Source organism: Indicator indicator, chromosome 3, assembly GCF_027791375.1.
Source record: "Indicator indicator isolate 239-I01 chromosome 3, UM_Iind_1.1, whole genome shotgun sequence".
Classification (NCBI taxonomy): domain Eukaryota; kingdom Metazoa; phylum Chordata; class Aves; order Piciformes; family Indicatoridae; genus Indicator; species Indicator indicator.
In genome coordinates this window covers 42632601-42651236 of record NC_072012.1, presented here as the reverse complement: position 1 = coordinate 42651236, position 18636 = coordinate 42632601, and the positions used below count along the sequence as shown (strand labels likewise).

At 41.0% G+C, this 18636-nt stretch overlaps 1 protein-coding gene across 2 annotated transcripts in view; it reads right to left on the bottom strand.

Moving 5' to 3' along the window:
- Nucleotides 1-18636, bottom strand: part of SRGAP1 (SLIT-ROBO Rho GTPase activating protein 1) — a 150484-nt gene that overhangs the window by 62112 nt on the left and 69736 nt on the right. For both annotated transcript variants that reach the window (XM_054399911.1, XM_054399912.1), the window contains exons 2-4: nucleotides 11013-11208; nucleotides 10482-10644; nucleotides 3125-3187 (exon numbers count right to left, since the gene is read on the bottom strand). In XM_054399911.1, the coding sequence (XP_054255886.1) occupies nucleotides 3125-3187; nucleotides 10482-10644; nucleotides 11013-11208 (422 nt within the window). The remainder of the gene's footprint in view (nucleotides 1-3124; nucleotides 3188-10481; nucleotides 10645-11012; nucleotides 11209-18636) is intronic.

Here is an 18636-nt window from a genome sequence, read left to right as displayed (position 1 = left end):
TAGCGCTGTACTTCTGTGGGCTGCAAGGCAGGAATGTTTCTGTAGCAAGGCCCTGTTTTTCCTTTAGTATACACATCTTTCTTTTTCATAGCATTTCATTTCTTCTTTTTCATAGTGTTTCCCAGGAAATAGGAATTTAATGGAGCAGTAGCTCATCCCTATTGCAATTACTGTGTTTGAAGTGTTTCAGCTAAGTTGTGAGTTATCAGAGGGGCAGTTGTAAGAGATTCATTAAATCAGGTTAGTCACTACATTCCCTGAAAAGTAAGATCTTATGCCAATTTTACTACATCAGTGGCCTCTAGCAGTTAAGTAGGCTCAGTATTTGCTATTTTCAACATCCTGTTTACTTCCAAACCAGCCTCTGATGTGGTTCCAGGAATTGCCATTGCTGTATTAGCACCAATACAGAATTACTGATTTTACCTTCTCAGATCTCTGGCGTGCTACAGCAAAGTGGACTTAACCTTTCTGTGGACAATCCAGATTCTGTGTTATTTCAGCAAAGCAAGAAGAAAATCTGGCAGAAACTACCTTGAGAAATTAAACAGCCAAGATTTCAAAAGAGTAAGATAAAGCAACGGAAAATGCAAGCAGCGCAGCAGTCATATCTTATTTAATACTAAATTGTTTGCTCTGGACTGTCCCTAATTTTTCATTTTTTTCTGAAAGCCTTATTGTATTACTTGTGTGATGCTGTTAGAAGTAATCTGGAAAGCCAAGTGGAACGTATGAAGTAGAACATATGTGATGTGCATTACTTTTCTCCACCATTTATGCTCATCTAATAAGTTACCAGAACAGCTCTGTATTTTTAGCAGACTTGTTACCTCATTTATTCTCTGCTTCCAACTCCTTCAGAGGTGCCCTTAGCTCGATATATATTCAGTGGAGATCTCCCTCCATTGCAAGGAAAGACTCTGCCTACCTCCTGTTTCCTACCATTATCAATCACTCAGATGTTACTGCCATATTACAGTATTCAGCTATGCATAATTAAAAGTATTCTCCACTCATCATTTACTGAACCCGCAAAGATACAGGAACAATGGATATAAATTTGAACATAGAAGGTTTCACCTCAACATGAGGAGAAACTTCTTTCCAGTGAGGGTGACAGAGCACTGGCACAGGCTGCCCAGGAAGGTTGTGGAGTCTCCTTCTCTGGACACATTCAAAATCTTTCTGGATGCATTCCTGTGCAGACTACCCTAGGTGATCCTGCTTTGGCAGGGAGGTTGGACTCGATCTCTGGAGGTCCCTTCCAACCTCTAACATTCTGTGATTCTGTGAATGTATTGCTCTTTTTTCTCAAAAAACACAGTCAAGTAACAGGGAGAGAGTTCTGTATTAGTATATTATTCACTGACTTGCAATTAACTTGCTTTCTTTTCAACACACAAATTTAACTCACAATAGTAAGACTGATTTTTAATATTTTTTTTAACTCCTTCCATAAATCATGGGGCAAAGATGACTTCTCCTTTTCGTAAATGACTGAAAAAGATACCTCTTGGATTTTAAAACTGTAGAAACTTGGTTTGGTAAGAACTATGATCTTATTCTGTAAACAGTAAACATCACAATTAAAAACCTATGCATGAGGTTTCCATGCTGCTAGTTATCTTCCTACCCTGATGTACACAAGCACATCGATTACAGAAATGCAACCAGTTGAACTGATCTTATTCTGCACCATATTGTCAGTTTTGCTAAGCATGGGTTGTATCTGACTAAATAACTGCACCTACACCTGACCAATTCTTTTGCAGTCAATGACAAGCTTCATAATGGAATTAACAGACTAGGTCATTTAATCTGAAGCAGATGCTTGCATCTGGTTCCACAAAAGGGTCTGTTCTCTCCATTATTAGATTTCCAGTTTCTGTATCTGAAACTCAGATGGCAAGTTAAGGTATTTGTACCTACACTGCATATGCATGAAAATTAGGTGAAGTAAATTCCATCCCAAGAAAACATCCTGTAGCAGTAACCTAATTCCAACTGTACAGTGGTCTGTATTCTACTAACTTAAAAAAAAAAAAAACAAACACTTCCTATTTTATAAAAATCTTAAATTCTGAGAAAGGAATTAGGATTCACTAGAAGCTGTAACATGAAGCTTAACATCTGATTAAATGCATTGCCATCAGTGTGAAGAAAAAGAGTAAAAATACCAAAATCCAATTCTGCAGATCTTCACTGATGATTTAGCAAAGTATTTCAGCACATGCTTCACTGTTTTCCTAGCATGGACACTAATCCTGTGCCTCATCAGGGACTGGAGTTGCACAACTATTTAATTGAAACAAGATACTATTTTCAGGGCTTAGGCATCACTGAAAGCCACTTGTGCAATGGCTCCTACAGTTGCCCATCCATTGCAGCTCTGTGAACTGTCTGTGGCTATCACAACTTTGCAGAAGCTGATCCCAAACTGCTTCACTGACTACAGGCCTGAGCCAGCAAGGTCCTGCAGTATCATATACTACGAAATCAGTGATTTCAGAAGGGGGAAAAAAAAAACAACTCAAAGAAAATCCCTCAAAAGCAAAACCAGGAAAAGGTTTAAGTAGATTTTAGGAATATGTGTCAAGAACTAAAATCCAAAAGAACCCAGGACAGCGAGACAGGTTTAAATCTCTCTTGATCTTCTTTTCCTTGACCTCTTTAAGTTGTATGGAGAGAGTACACAACCCTCTATTTTTCTGTCCTTTTCATAATTTACTTATCCCAGACAGAGAGAGGGGAGGGCACATAATTAACATTTACTGACTTTTACTAAGCGTAGTGCACAAATACAAAGCAGAAAAGGAAGAAGCTTTGCTCTGGTAAGCTCCAAGTAAAAATGCCTCATTAATAATAATCAAAACTTCTAATAAACTGGCTTAACATAGTCTGAGGGGAAAAAGGGTTGAAAATAAAGAGTAATCCTGAAAGTATTAGTAGCATTGTAAACAAATGTGTGGCCTTTCCAAAAGAGATAGTTTAGACTTGTGTAAAGAGACAAAAATAAGCATCTCCATTGGGGAGTAACTTCCTAGATAAAAGGATGTTCAATGCTTATAGAAGAAGCCCAGTATCGACTTTGTATAAGATAAGCTAAGTAAGTAACTGTACTCACTGTGTAAAGCTCGTTAAGAACTTTCATTAAGTCTTCATGCAGCTGAAACGCAATCTCTTTGCTCTGTAATTAAAAATAAATAATTAGAAAAAGGCATGCAAAAACCTGCAACACACATTTGTTTCTTTTGATACTCATACAACTTGTGAGATTTTCCCATGAAGAAATTAGGTGCCAACAGAAAGAGAGTGAAGTTCAGGATTAATGCTACAAGCTTTTTTAATGGTACAAACTGTGTACTGTTTTATAACTGCTATGATATATACAAAAACTGAACCATGTGGAATGCCGTATTCTACAGGCACATCCTGCCCAATTTGACATTTAAATAATCTTTGTTTCTCAGCACATGCAACTAAATATTTAGGCAAAAATAATTGTGGCTCCTCTTTGAAACAGATACACAACTGCATAATATTCCACAGAGTGGGCTGCTGAAACAGCTTTGTTTAGTTTTTCCAGACTTTCGTTCTGACCCTGGAAAAAAAAAACGCTCAGCTGTAATTATTAACAAAAGAAAGTATGTAAAAAAAAAGAGAGTATTTAATTTGAGTCTCATTCAAATATATTTCTTTGTTAGTTGCCCACAGCAGTTCAATGAGATGAAAATTGTGGCAACTCTGCAAGAGTTGAAGGAATTTGTACCACAGCTACAGGATTTGGCAAGCAGCCTGGCTACTTTTCTTCTATGATGCCCAACGTCATAACATCCATGCTGGAAATGTCAGCTTTTTTTTTTTTCTTCTGTGAACAAATTGATAATTAGCCTGGCTTCTAAAAACTCCAACTTCATGATAGATAATGGCCTTAGCTATGAGAAGTACTTTGTATTTGTATAGAAGCCAAAGGACAATCCTTAGAGACAACTAATCTCCAAAGCTGCTAACACATACTTGGCCATCACTAAAACACCTGCAGGAATAATGGTTTCTGAATGAGAATTCCCAGTTCAATGCCCACGTATGAGGAAGAACCATGCCACACATCCCACCCACTGCGTCTTCCAGCAGGATGAAACAGACACATCCAGTAGCCTGAACAAATTTTGATTTCCTGATCCCCCCCCATTCCTACTGTCATACTCCTAACTCTGGGCAGTGTTTTTTAGGAACATGCCATATTGCTCATCAATATACACTCCAATCCTTATATGCAAGATCATTTTTTTTTAGCTGGTAAGAAGCTAGAAATACAAATTAAAAAACACTTCAGTGAAATTCTTGTATTCCCAAGAGCATTAGCTGTAGTAGCTAAGGCACAAATAAACAAACGCTCTGAAGCCAACTTTCTTTATTGCTTATACTTTTCAAAGTCTGGTGTTTTTCATGAGGTGTGCCCCACTGCTCAAGTATCTAGAACATAAAACTTACTACTTCCATTTCTTGGCAAGTACCAGATTATTTTCATTTACTATTAAGGACAAAATTTCATATGCATTAACAGTGTAGAGAGTGCTCGAAAAGAATTGGGAAAGGATTGCAGATTTGCAAGCTGCTATAGGGAAATACAGTAAAAGCTTTAGCAAAAATTCCTCACTTTAGGTTGGCAGCCTGCCTTTAAAAGTCAGCAGGATAGCTCTGACACAGCTTACACATCTCCTCAGATCTCCAAAAAGTGGAGGCCACCTGTTTTCTCTTACAGTTCTAAATATTAGCAGTCTGTTTTTTAAATTACCAGAAAGAAGGACAAACATACAAATAAGATGGTTGACATTAAGACTGGAAGATGAAAAAATGCATGTGTGGGAAGAATCTGTAGATGAACTCCAGCTTCAAGCAATTTACCCCTTTCATCTGTTAAGTTACCATCATCTCAAAACTGATGACAACTCAAGCCCTAAATACAGCAATGGCTGTTTTGAGGCAGAATGCCTTAACCTGGCTGTGCAAAAGTTTGCTTAAGAAGGTGAGACAGAAAACCCCAAACTAAGTTTCTCTTTATCCTTTGCAGATTTTGCTGTTGGCAAAGCACATGGCAGGTCATTGAAAGACAGATTCACCTTTGCTCTTCAGTTACACCTTAATGTAAATAGATGCCAGATGAGTTGAGGATTTGGGGAATGATCCCTACTTACTGGGACCCACTTCTTTTTGCTTCAGTGCTTTGTCTAGCACTGAAACACAAGCATTCCAGACCTCAGTATTTACTAGCCACCATGAACTTTTCCAGGCAACACACTAATCAATGGTAAATTTGAAAGTGAATGAAGAGATCACAGTAGAGGATAGAGGGAGAAGGTTTTATGCAAGGACAATAGGCTTTAAAGCAGAAAGCAAAAAGAGAGGGAGAGACGCCATAAGCAAAAAGACTGAAGATTAGGAAGAAACAGCCTAGCAATGCCACATGATCACAGATGACTCATCCTTCCACCAGTTCATCTGGGGACTCCAACCCATAGAGGGTAGCTGTAGTGATGGATAACTTCAGTTCTGTCATGAAAGGTGTTGTAGGAATTGTCCAATAAAAAGCAGGAAATTTGGATAAATTTAGCAGTATAAAAGGGATTTTTTCAAGAACCAGTACATTATACATAAGCATTTAAGATGAAGAAATACTGACTCAAGTGGCAAACAAGATGGCTTTTAGTGTGTAATATATAGTGCATTAGAGCACCAGATAAGAAGTGCATTTATTCTCAGTGGTTAATGGCTCTCTTATTTCTCTTTTAGGCTACATACTCCCTGCAGCAGTTAGCATGTTTGAACAGTGTCCTCCTCTAGGAGCCTATTCTCAGTGCAGCCAAACAACAGAATGTAAGATGCAGCGTACTTTTTCCTGGAACCAAGTTGATAGCTGCAATCAGGCCATTAAGACCTGATAGGCAATCACTGAGGTGCTTCTTTATTCACTGTGTCCCAGAGAAATGTATTAGCATCTATTAATCCAAAGAACAAAGAACATAATAAAACTGTTAGAACTCATGCAAACTGTTTGTTTTCTCTTTTACATAAATTGAAATTTAAGGACAAATCACAGAATTGTCAGGGTTGGAAGGGACATCAAGGATCATCTAGTTCCAACCCCCCCTGACATGGGCACAGACACCTCATACCAAATCAAATTGCCCAGAGCCACATTCAGCCTGGCTTTAAAAACATCCAGGGGTGTGGCTTCCACCACCTCCCCAGGCAACCTGTTCCAGTGTCTCACCACCCCCATGGTGAAGAACTTCTTCCTATATCTAATCTAAATCTGCCCTCCTCTAGCTTGGATGCATTCCCCCTAGTCCTATCACTTCCTGACACCCTAAACACTCCCTCACCAGCTTTCTTTTAGGCCTCCTTCAGATACTGGAAGGCCACCATAAGGCATCCTCAGAGCCTTCTCTTTTCCAAACTGAACAACTCAACTCTCTCAGTCTGTTCTCATAGGAGAGGAGCTCCAGCCCTCTGATCATCCTCATGGCCCTTCTCTGGACACATTCCAGCACATCCATATCTTTCTTGTAACAGGGGCTCCAGAACTGGACACAGTACTCCAAGTAGACAAGAGCGGTGTAGAGGGGGACAATCACCTCTCTCAACCTGCTGGCTATGCTTCTCGATGCATGATTAATATCTGAGAAACTTAAAATTTTATTCCACATTAATGCCCTTTCATTAACACCTGCAAGAATGTGTCCATCCATTTCAGTTAGAGCATAACTGGGCACCCAAACTTGACTCTTTTGGTTCAATTGAAATTTAAGAGTCAGTTCAGTTCTTCCTGGAACTCTTTAGGTCCTTTATTTACCAAACTGAATGCTATTCTCAGTTACACGATTTAGAGAAAATATTCTGTGACCATTACTTTTAAATGACTCTGCTGCTGGTCCCTGAGGGAAGTGATGTGCAAACCCTTCTTTTAAGGAGCTTTCATGGGCTGCAGTGACACTGACATGACCAACCACAGTAAAATTTTGTCCCAGATTTGCCAGACTATAGCAACAAACAGCTCTATTATCTTTTTAAACCTTTGAATGTTTAAGAAAGTTATGTAAAAAAAATCTCTATATGTGCCATAAGCTTTATAAAGTCAAACAGATTTGGCAGGTAGTCACATTCCTTGTTAATAGCCAGATTATGGAACTAAAATATTTATTGTGCTTGGCTTCTCCAGCATCTTTTACTGTAAACATTGGAAGATATGTTCATCTTGGCTCGTTATGGTTTCTGTCCAAAGAAAATACATGTTTATAAATTATAAATATACAGCTCTGCTTAAGGATTTTGTGGGTATGTGTTTATACAGTTGATTATTAATGCTGGGGTAACCAGAATCGCTGCATGAAATGTTCTGCATAGTACTTTCCTTTCTGCTTGACATTTTTCCTTATTACTTTATTCTTTAATTGTCCCCATGAGGCCATCTACTCCATCTGCCTGAAGAAACATGCAAGTATGCAATGTTTGAACTCTGCTACTTTATGTTTGTAATTTTATGTGCAGCATGAAGGCCATGAACAGCAATCTGTACTGCTTTTATACACCGGTAAGTAAAATGAAGAAGAACTTAAGTGCCTGTCTGAAAGTATGAGGACTGATATAATATTATCAGATAAATGTCACAAAAATCTCTGAACTAGATCTTATCTTTGTTTTGCATTTGGTACATTTAAATGAATGCTTGGTTCCTCACCCCTGGAAATAAGGATGAGAAACAGCTCCTGGGAGAACAAAAATAACCAATACCTACATGTTAAGTGGGTCATCCTAGACAGGAAGGCCATGTACAGTCAGGTACCTGAACACAATATATCCCAGCCCATCAGAGCATGCACGGTAGAAGTAATAGGGATCACTGAATCACAGCAATACAAATGTTGAGATAGATTTAAAGATGCACACAAAAGAAAGAACTGGAGGAAGAACAGTGAGACAAAGTCAAGGTACAAATATCAAGGGCACAGACAACCCTCATCACTACACTTCATATAGACCAACACCAGGTACTGCACACGCTTTGTTCAGAAGGACTAGAGAAAGGAGTCTTGACTTGGAGCTGTTTCCCCACATAGGAGACATCAGCAGGAGAGGGAACCTAACAATACTCTGCTGGTAAGCATGGCCAGAAAACGGAATTGTTAGAGTTTAAACGTTACTACAACACAAGCTGGAGCGAATCTTAGGGTAGCAAACAAACAGTGTTAGTATCCCTCTAGAAAATGCTGGGCTCACTTCATGGCAAAGTTTCATCTGAGGCCCAATGGCCCCATCAGCAAGGTGGGAAAAAACCAGTAAGGGCTACCAGTGAGAATTAAATGGGGAACCTCATCTTCTCAAGAAGAAAAAAAGAGGGAGCAGAGTCAAGAAGTTGAGAGTGACTTTGCTCTTGTCTCCCTGTATCTTGTTTGTGAGCATGGGGGCAATCCACTCTGAGACACTTTCTCTTTTGGTAACAGGCAGATCTGAGTCCAGAGCAGAATGATGGAGACCTGCTCTGATCATGGACTTGGTGTAGTTATTCTCCAGACTTGGAAGTGGAGCTAAAGGACCTCCTGCTGTAAGACCACGGGAGAACTAAAACCAACCTGATAATAGCGATGCGTAACACTATTAGGTTAATAAACTGGAAGACATATAATTAAAAGATATAATTATTGAATATAGAGAAGCTTGATTAGCTAGTATTAGAAAATTACTTAGAAAGACAGTAAGTGCTCCTGTGTGCAATGCTGCGAGAGCCAGTGGAGTACAGATATCTTAGATAGGTGTATTTTCTGCTCTAGATCATGGGCTGAATTAAGCTACTAAGCATGCACTTGTTAGTCTTTATTTTTGAAATCTTCACATTAGTACTGTTATTGTTTACATTTATTACTTGAAATATATCAAATTTCATCTCTATTACTGTTAAAAGTTTAACTGACATGAACAAATTCGATTAATGTTTTCACTTTTTTTCTTCCAAGTACTTTTCTTTCAAGTATTTGGCTTCTTGATTGATTCTTCTCCCCACCCCATTGCTACCTGTTTAGGATTGTGGTCAGGTATATGTGAAATCAGTTCCCTATTTTGAAAATATCAATGCGGTTCCGTTATCATTTGGAGTCCTGTGTCCAGCTCTAGAGCCCTCAATACAGGAAGGACATGGACCTGATGGAGCAAGTCCAGAGAAGGGCCACAAAAATGATCAGGAGCTTGGAGCACCTCTGCTACAAAGACAGGCTGAGGGAGTTGGGGTTGCTCAGCCTGGAGAATAGAAGGCTCCAGGGAGACCTAATAGCAGCCTTCCAGTACCTCAAGAGGGACTACAAGAAAGATGGAGAAAGACTGTTGACAAAGGCTTGTGGGGATAGGATGAGGAGCAATGGCTTCAAACTAGAGAAGAGCAGATTTAGATTGGATGTAAGGAACAGGTTTTTCACCACAAGGGTGCTGGAACACTGGACCAAGTTGCCCACAGAGGTGGTTGCGGCCCCATCCCCGGAGATATTCAAGGTGAGGCTCGACAGAGCTCTGGGCAATCTGTTCTAGTCAAGGATGTCCCTGCTGACTGCAGAAGGGGTTGTGCTAGATGACCTTTGGAAATCCCTTCCAACCCAGATCATTCTATGATTCTATGATTTAGGCACGCACTTTACATTTTTAGCCTTTATTCTTTTAAAAACCTTTTTTTGCCAGCATCCCACTGTGACTGACAGACATGCATTTATAATCAATGTCTACCCCCCCCCCGAACATTATAACAGCAACAACTGCAAACACATTATGTAGATGTCAAACTAATGCTGCCTAGAATGCTTGCTTAGCACAAGAGGGATCTACATATTGTATTTGTTATGAAAATAGGTAACAGGTATGTACATGGACATACACGTACAGAGACAATGCTTACATGATGTAATAGAAGTAGTCATGTTATTAAAAGTGTATGTTCATGTTTAATATTGGAAGAGAAAGGAAACACTTTTAGGGGAACCACAGAACATATTACTGACTCTATAACAAGACACTACGAGGCACACCCTTAATTTGGCTTGAATTAGTTGCTCTCATGGATACAGTTGAAATGAAATCCTGGTTTTACAGATAATTCATTAATACAGCATGACTATTTTGGGAGTCCTAAGTGAAAACTGTTTCCTTTCAGCATGAGTAGGCAAGCATGCTTTTGAGAGAAGAACAGGCTTTTATGCCTGCCTTTTGGATAGTTGTGATTCAGCTCTTAAGGTCACCAATAGAGACAGCAGGTTCCCAGGCATTTCAGCACTAAGGACTTGCTCTGTGAGAACGGTCATGAAGAATTTATATGTGTGCTAAAACAGATTTTGTGCTATGAGTGCTGAATCTTCTCCTCAAATGCTACCTATTAGAACACTTGTGCCCCTCATGCATCTTACAAGCCTGGCTGGAGGAGTGCTGGAGGGCTGTGTTACCTTCTTGAACATTCTGGTGGAGTCTTCGCTTATCTGCATGAATCGCATGATCACGTTGTTCAGGTAGATATCACTCAGTGTTGCATGGTCTTTGCTTTCTCTTCTCACTTGGTTCAGGAGTAAGTACCAGCAATTCACAGGTGATAAGAGGTTCTGGTCTTTCCTAAGGAGGAGATATACACATATATTATGCATAGAAATAAAAAAGTTACATTCATAGATTCATAGAATACCAGGTTGGAAGGGATCTCAAGGATCCTTATGAAGAGGGACTGAGGGACCTAAAAATACATGTCAGAAGCTTATATTTGTAATTGCAGATGGTCAAATCAACAACACAGTGTTTAGGCATCCAGCTATCTTCAAATGCAATGAGAACTGCTACACTGCTATTAAACAGGGGTGGTAAAATTTTGAATGTGCCTTTGAACCTGGGTTCCACCCAGCAGTACTTAAAACTGGGGAAATCAAAGAGTTCTAACATTCTAGCGACAGCTAACATGGGGGCAGGGGAAAGGAAATCTCTCTTACTTGTACTGCTGATGATCCTTCGTACTTCTTGTTTTTGCCATGAACCTCTCTGCCAATTTTTCCAGGTTTCGGGAATATTCCATCTCTATTTCCGATTTCTTACGGAAGAAATCCTGCAGATCCTGAAGAAGCTGCACTCTCATTTCAGTCTGCTGCTCCAGGCATTTCTGCTGCTCGATGAGTTGAGCTCGGATCTCTAACGAAAGAGGCACACATCCACTCAGGTCAGTGAAAGCAAAGGAGAATTAAGTGTTACCAATCAAAATTACAAACACTTCAGTGTACTTCAGCCTCACAGCTACACCTGCTGAATCTGGATTTCAGGTCCTGTGTTGGGTTGCAGCAGTGGCAGGTCTCATTTCTGCCACCACAGGCATACTGCCACCCACTGTCTGTCTCACAAATGGCTACGCCAAGTGCTCAGGACTTTGCTGGGTTCACAAGAGCCTCCTCCTCCTTGGCCTCCCATCCTCTTCCTGGCCTCTGGCATTAGCATAACATCTAGTTTGGGGTGATCTCCTTGCAGGAGGTGGTGTGCAACTATTTGAACAGCAGCTCCTAAAATGGTAGGACAACCAAGCTCCCTTTGGGCCGGAATCAGCTGGGTGACTGCCAGGGGGACCATGTACATCACCAAGTACATCATGGAAACAACCTTGTGATAAACTCTGAAGGCATTATCCACCAGATAATGGTGCACAGATGAGTTTCCCTGTTTGTCCCACCTCTGCCAAGGAGTGAACTATGCACTATAAATTCACCAGTATTTTAAGCAGACACAGACATAGAAGTGTACCTGTTTTGAGACTATATCCACGAACTGTGTTATGTTTATTAACATAAACAAAAATCAGTCAATTTAGAAAAGAATATATGCTCACAGTTATCATCTAGAGTAACAGGGGAAAGCCTCAACATTTCTTATTATTATTTGTATATGCACAACTGCTATGTAATAGGGCTTTTCTTTCTTTTCTTTTTGAGAGACTGCTTCATTAGAATTTTGTCAGCTGCCCAAGCACAGCGTAATCCAACATTGTGAAGTGAACAGAGGAGTAAACATTTTGTGACAATAACATATGCATATAATTTAAAACCAGTTTAATGCTACACAAAGTCTTATTGATAGCAAAACAACGTGCCAGAAGTCATGTCCATGTAAACACAAAACTGTTGTTAACTTTCACTTGATTCCTAATGAGACCTTACTGTGGCCTTCCAGTACCTGAAGGGGGCCTACAAGAAAGCTGGGGAGGGACTTTTTAGGGTGTCAGGCAGTGATAGGACTAGGGGGAATGGATCCAAGCTAGAGGAGGGGAGATTTAGATTAGACATTAAGAGGAAGTTCTTCACCATGGGGGTGGTGAGACACTGGAACACATTGCTCAGGGAGGTGGTGGAAGCCCCATCCCTTGAAGTTCCTAAGGCCAGGCTGGATGTGGCTCTGGGCAACCTGACCTAGTGGAAAGTGTCCCTGTCCATGTCAGGGGCTTGGAACTAGACAATCCTTGAGGTCCCTTCCAACCCTGACAACTCTGTGATGTATTTATGGTGTGGGAGGGAAGATTTTTGGAAATCTTTGATGCCTCAGTGGCATGAAATAAAAAAGTATTCTAAAACCCACTGCTAACATCACATGGAACTGCAAACCAATAAGTAGTAATAACAAAGCAAAACAAAAAATTATGTTATGAAACTAGGAACTAATGCATCCTTACTGACCTTAAAGAAGTTATGAAGGCAGAGATCCACTCTGCTGGAATACAAATATCTACACTGAAATACAGGATTATGAGCACAGAAATCTGTTAAGCCAGACAGAAGAAGACACTGCAGTATTTTCTTCCAGATCTCCTTTGAGCTACCAGCTGCACTGTTAATCATTAAGGAAACCATCCATTTTTACAGTCTGGGAGGTGAACCAAAAAAATTCATGGTTTGGTTTTCATTTTAGATCAGTTCATTGGAAAAGAACCATGCCTCCAGCAAGGATAAGCCACTGCACTACAACACTGTATCAATGACATTCATGTACATAGGAGCTGGAAGGTTATTAACAGATACAAAAATCCAGAACTACATTTTAGCGTCCAGTACATTTAATATTGTAATTGTGGAAAATTCCTATGTACAAGAAACCAGTTGCAAAGTTGCAAAGAGTCACTGATCAGAAGCAGCAATTTTGCCTGCAACGTGGAGTTTTGACTAAATCTACATCAATGTACATGGTTCCTGTAGTATGGCTATCTCCCATTCCCACTACAGATTTTCTACCAGTTCCTTTAAAAGCAGAGCTCTGTACAGAGCAACCATCTTCTGATTATTTTCTAGGTCAGTGGATCTTGCTGCTATAATTCCTTCTTTTTAGACAGGCTTTTACCATAGCAACAGGAAAAAGAAAGATTTTAGAAACAGGAATCAGAAGTGAGTTAATGAACAGCAAGGAACAGTTACAGAACAAGAGCAATGACCAAGGGACAACAGACACAACATAAGAAATAGACTGAATTTTGTGACACTGTCTTGAATTCCAGTGGACAGTAGTGGCTTCCTTCGGACTTGTACATTAGAAAACAAAATTACAGAATCACAGAATTAACAAGGTTGGAAAAGACCTTTAGATCATCAAGTCCAACCTGTTACCTTACACCATCTAATCAACTAAACCATGGCACTAAGTGCCACACCCAGTCTTCAAACACTTCCAGGGATGTCGACTCCACCATCTCCCTGGGCAGCCCATTCCAATGGCCAATCACTCTTTCTGTGAAGAATTTTTTCCTAAATTGGAGCATTATCTCTGAAAGCTAATGGTGGATGGTGATGTCCAAGCTCTGAGAAAGGTCGTAAGTTAGGGGTGCAGGGGGAACTGCAGCTTTCTGAAGGAAGTCCCACAATTTCTGACTATTTGAATCATGGCAACGAGAAAGGGCTGTGCCTCTGGCCTCCTGCTGGAGATGAAAAAGGGGAGATGCATATTCCACCTGTTCCAGCAGACCAAAGTCTGTCCAGAAGAGATTTCAGCAAAGCATTTCTCCTTCCAGTCTTTCACGTGCTTCTTTTCCTGCACTTTAAAATTCTTTTACTAATAAAGCATGCAACCACAGGGTCACAGAATCACAGAATACATCCGGCTGGAAGAGACTTCAAAGGTCATCCAGTCCAACCCTTGACCCAGCACTGAAGGGTCAACACTAAACCATGTCCCTAAGCACCATACCAGCAGGCTGAGGAGACAGCAACGAATAAGAAATTGGATCAGTAAACGCGATTTTCACTTTCTGATATGAGAAAGCTGTGGATTTAAAAAACAAACACAACAAAACAAAACAAAGAACTAACAAAACCCCAACTAACACCAGCATAACACCCAGCTAGCCTAAGTGAGTGTGCATCACAAAAATCCAAGTATTATTCACTATTGTAGGCTACACATTACCTACTGCTACGGAAAAATTCACCGGGCAATGCTATCTTCTGTAACCAATCCACATGTGTGATTTCCCTAGGGCTGCAAAGAGTGGCATGGAAAAATGTTGCACTGTATTCAAAGAAATAAATACCAAATATGCTGAGAAAGTGCCAAGTTAAAAACTAGTAGAGCCCATACTCCATAGATACGGAGGCAGGTGCAGCAGGCAAGAGAACGGTGACTGTCATTGCTTTATTTTGCTGGCACATTGAATTTCAATGTCAAACTGATACCAGCTGTAATGGACAACAACATTGTCCCATTCTGCTTTGCAGGGTGCCTGATGCCAAATGATTGCCAGGCTATTTTGTGCCAGGAACAGGTGCGTTTAAATCCTGGACAAACTAACACCTTCTTCTCTGTACAGCAGCTTTGAGTCGTATTCACTGGCCAAGGGCTGGTTCAAAAGGATTCCCATCCATTTACTGAAGTTTGAACAGCCCAAATTCACATCAAATGGAAAAAACACCCACCCTTCATCCAAGATTTGCACACAAGACCAAAGTAAGGAAGCTGCAAATCTGACTAATTCAATAACCTGAGTGAAGTTTTATTTGTAAAGATTTGCATGATAAAAGTTATTTCAACTATACTCTTACTGACAACATCCTCTAGAATTGCTGTATTAAGTATAAAATTAGGGGTTTTTTTTGCAGCAGCAGCCTTCAAGACGTAACTCTAAACTTTCAACAAATCTTTATTTTCTTCTGACAGGAGGTTAAATCAGTGCCCTATGAAAAATAAAGGTAGACAAGATTGCAGCTGTTTTGAGAATTAAGTAGAGAGTGGATGAAGCTGAACTACTGACAAAATCCAAATAATCATCAGAAAAAAATTTGTCACAGTTACCTCTTTGCACACAGCACAGTATTACAAATAATGACTTATATAGCACTGCAGTAATGCAGCATATTACCCTGGAGGAAATCAGATGTAACCAGTTACAGGCCTGTGCTCCACCTGAAAGCACCCATGGTGAGTTATACTGCAACACGACACACAACAATGACTCTGACCACATAGAGTGGCTGTGCCTAGTCTGGTCAGCCCTCGAGGACCTTCTGGATCACCCTGAACCTTCACTACCAACTCTCAAACAGAGCAACTCTAATGAATGCTTTGTGGTACCATTAGACACCTGCTGTGAGCTGCTTCCCACTTGAGTCAATCCAAGAGCTCTTGTTGTCTGCCACAGTCCCTTCTAAGTGGAATTAACTCACAGAGCAGCCTTGCCATGGGGTTTGCTGTTTGCAAAAAGCTCTGGAAGGTGCTGCAGAGCCAGACACTTCTCCCTGGTCACCCTCTGCTGCACTGCAAGCCTCCCACCTGCTGCCTCACCCTTTGATGAGCTCCAGCAAGAAACTATATTTATGTCATGATTACAATTCACAGACTATGCAGACACAATCCAGCAGGATTACTGGATAATAATACAAACAGCCTTAGGGTCCCATACTGAGAATGACCGCAAAAGTAAGTTGCTTGTCAAAACCATTTGAGAGTACAAATAGGCTTTCACAAGGCATAGTTATGTTTGTAGGTTCTACCTGATCAGGTAACTTCAGACAAAGCTCTGTCACCTCCCATTACCTCCTTCACGAAAAAATTCATATTTTAGATTAGTTTCAAACCACTCAGGATCATCTCATCAAATGCCCTAAGGACAATACATGGTATCTTAGTCTTTGTATTCCCATATCATTACAACTTACTGATTTTTTTTTTCAATCCCAGTATAGTTCTCATAGGATATTAGAATCATAGTATGGTCCGGGCCAGAAGGGAACTCCAAAGGTCATCCAGTCCAACTTCCCTGCAGTCATCAGGGACAGCCTCAACTAGATCAGGCTGCCCAGAGCCCTGTGCAGCCTCACTTTGAATATCTCCAGGGATGGGGCCCCAACCACCTCCCTGGGAAACCTGTTCCAGTGTTCCACCACCCTCAAAGTAAAGAACCTGTTCCTCACATCCACTCTAAATCTGCTCTTCTCCAATTTGAAGCCATTGCCCATTGTCCTATCACTGCAGGCCTTTGTAAACAGTCTCTCTCCATCATTCTTGTAGGCCCCCTTCAGGTACTGGAAGGCTGCTATTAGGTCTCCCTGAAGCCTCTTCATCTCCAGGACGAACAACCCCAGCTCCCTCAGCTGTCATTGTAGCAGAGGTGCTCCAAGCCCCTGATCATTTTTGTAGCCTTCCTCTGGACCTGCTCCATCAGGTCCATGTCCTTCCCGTATTGAGGTCTTGACACAGTACTTCAAATGGTAAGTGAACCAGATTAATCTTTTCAAAACAGGGAACTGATTTCACATATACCTGACCACAGTCCTAAACAGGTAGCAATGGGGTGGGGAGAAGAATCAATCAAGGAAGCAAATAGGTTGTATTTGGAAGAAAAAAAGTGAAAACATTACTCAAATTTGTTCATGTCAATTAAACTTTTATCAGCTGTCATCGTAGCAGAGGTGCTCTAACCCCCTGGTCATTTTTGTGGCCCTTCTCTGGACCTGCTCCATCAGTGGGTTGGAAGGGACCTCTGGAGATCTTTTGAGTCCAAACCCCCAGCCAGAGCAGGACCATAGAATCTAGTGCAGGTTGCACAGGAATGCATCCAGATGGAGCTTGGAAATCTCCAGAGAAGGAGACTCCACAAGCTCTCTGGGGAGCCTGTTCCAGTGCTCTGTTATCCTTACAGTAAAGAAGTCCTTCCTCATGTTGAGGTGGAACTTCCTGTGCTGTAGGACAAGTGCCCCTTGTCCTATCACAGGGCACAAGTAAGAACATATACCCCCCTCTCAACACATATATCCCTCATTCTCATTATTTATGATACCCAGATCGTATGTCAGAGGAAAAGATTCAGACCTTAAATTCTGCTTAAATGTAATTTTGTGACCAACATGCACTAGTAATTAATCATATATTGGAGCATTAATCACCTTGCAGTTCCTCCTTGAAGACACTTGAGTATTTAGCATAAGGATGGCTGATATCTGAGCTCAGTGCTAGAAGCTTGGGTGCTGCATCAGGGGATTGATGTTTCATCCCAGCCTATTGCCTTTGTAAGGGCTTGCTTTTGGCTCCTCTGTCAAGATGGGTATGCTTTGGTGCGGCTGAACACAGCTGGCCAGCATCTGCAGCTCAGATTTTATTTGAGCAAAGTGCTTAAATCCAGCCCACTAAGGATGGTGCCAGCAGAGAAAATGCTGCAGGAATCTCGGAGAGAGGCCTGGAGGTGCCCCTGTGCACAGTTAGTAGTCCTTAATGCTATACCACCTCTAGGATCAGCACTCCCACGCATCCCAGGGACATTATCCAGCCTATCACCAAAAAAATGGGTAAAGATGGTGAGAGGTATTAGCCTTGTGGAGGGTAGTTTGGCTGAACTGTGGATAGTCCTGTCTGAGATACACAGCCTAAAGGTACTAGTGCTGGACCATGACTAGAAAGCTATTTATGCGTTTCTATGACAAATGGCCAGGGAAGCTCTGTGGTCAGCAGGGCCTCTGGTTCATGCTCTCTTCCAGGTCCTTGCTGCCATTTTCCTGGACCACAAGCAGGAAATTCCACTTCAAACGCCAGGAAATTCCACCAGCCTGAGAGCTGATGAGAGATGCTGGGGTGAAGATCCTGCAGACTGCTGCAGAAATGCCTTTAAATAGATCATGAGACTGTCCCACAACATTAACTTTCTGTGACAGGCTAGTGGAAAGCACTTCCCTGTGTTCAACATGCAAGTAAGAAGTATGGTTGCATGCCCTTGAGCTTTTGAAGGCAGAACTTTTGTGGACTTTGTTCTCCCCTGCTGCTTTCACTCAGGATGCTGAGCATACAGCTTTATGCATATTTATACTTGAAGTGAAACCTCTGCAATGCACACCTCAGCTCTAAATTTATTGTTTGGCTTTGTGCCATTTCCCAGAGAATTCATTTTGGACTTTTTGGTTTGGGTTTTTTTGGGGGGGATGTGGTTGAAGTTGCCCTCCAAAGAACATGTCTCTAGGCCCATTGAAATGGATGGGGAATGGGTCAGGAAGTTGAAGCCCTTGTTGACATCTTCCAACTCCTTTAAAAACTGTAAACCTCATTCATTCAAGCACTTTGGCATGCTTAAAGATGAAAAAAGTCCTCCTGCAGCCATTAGCAAGAAAG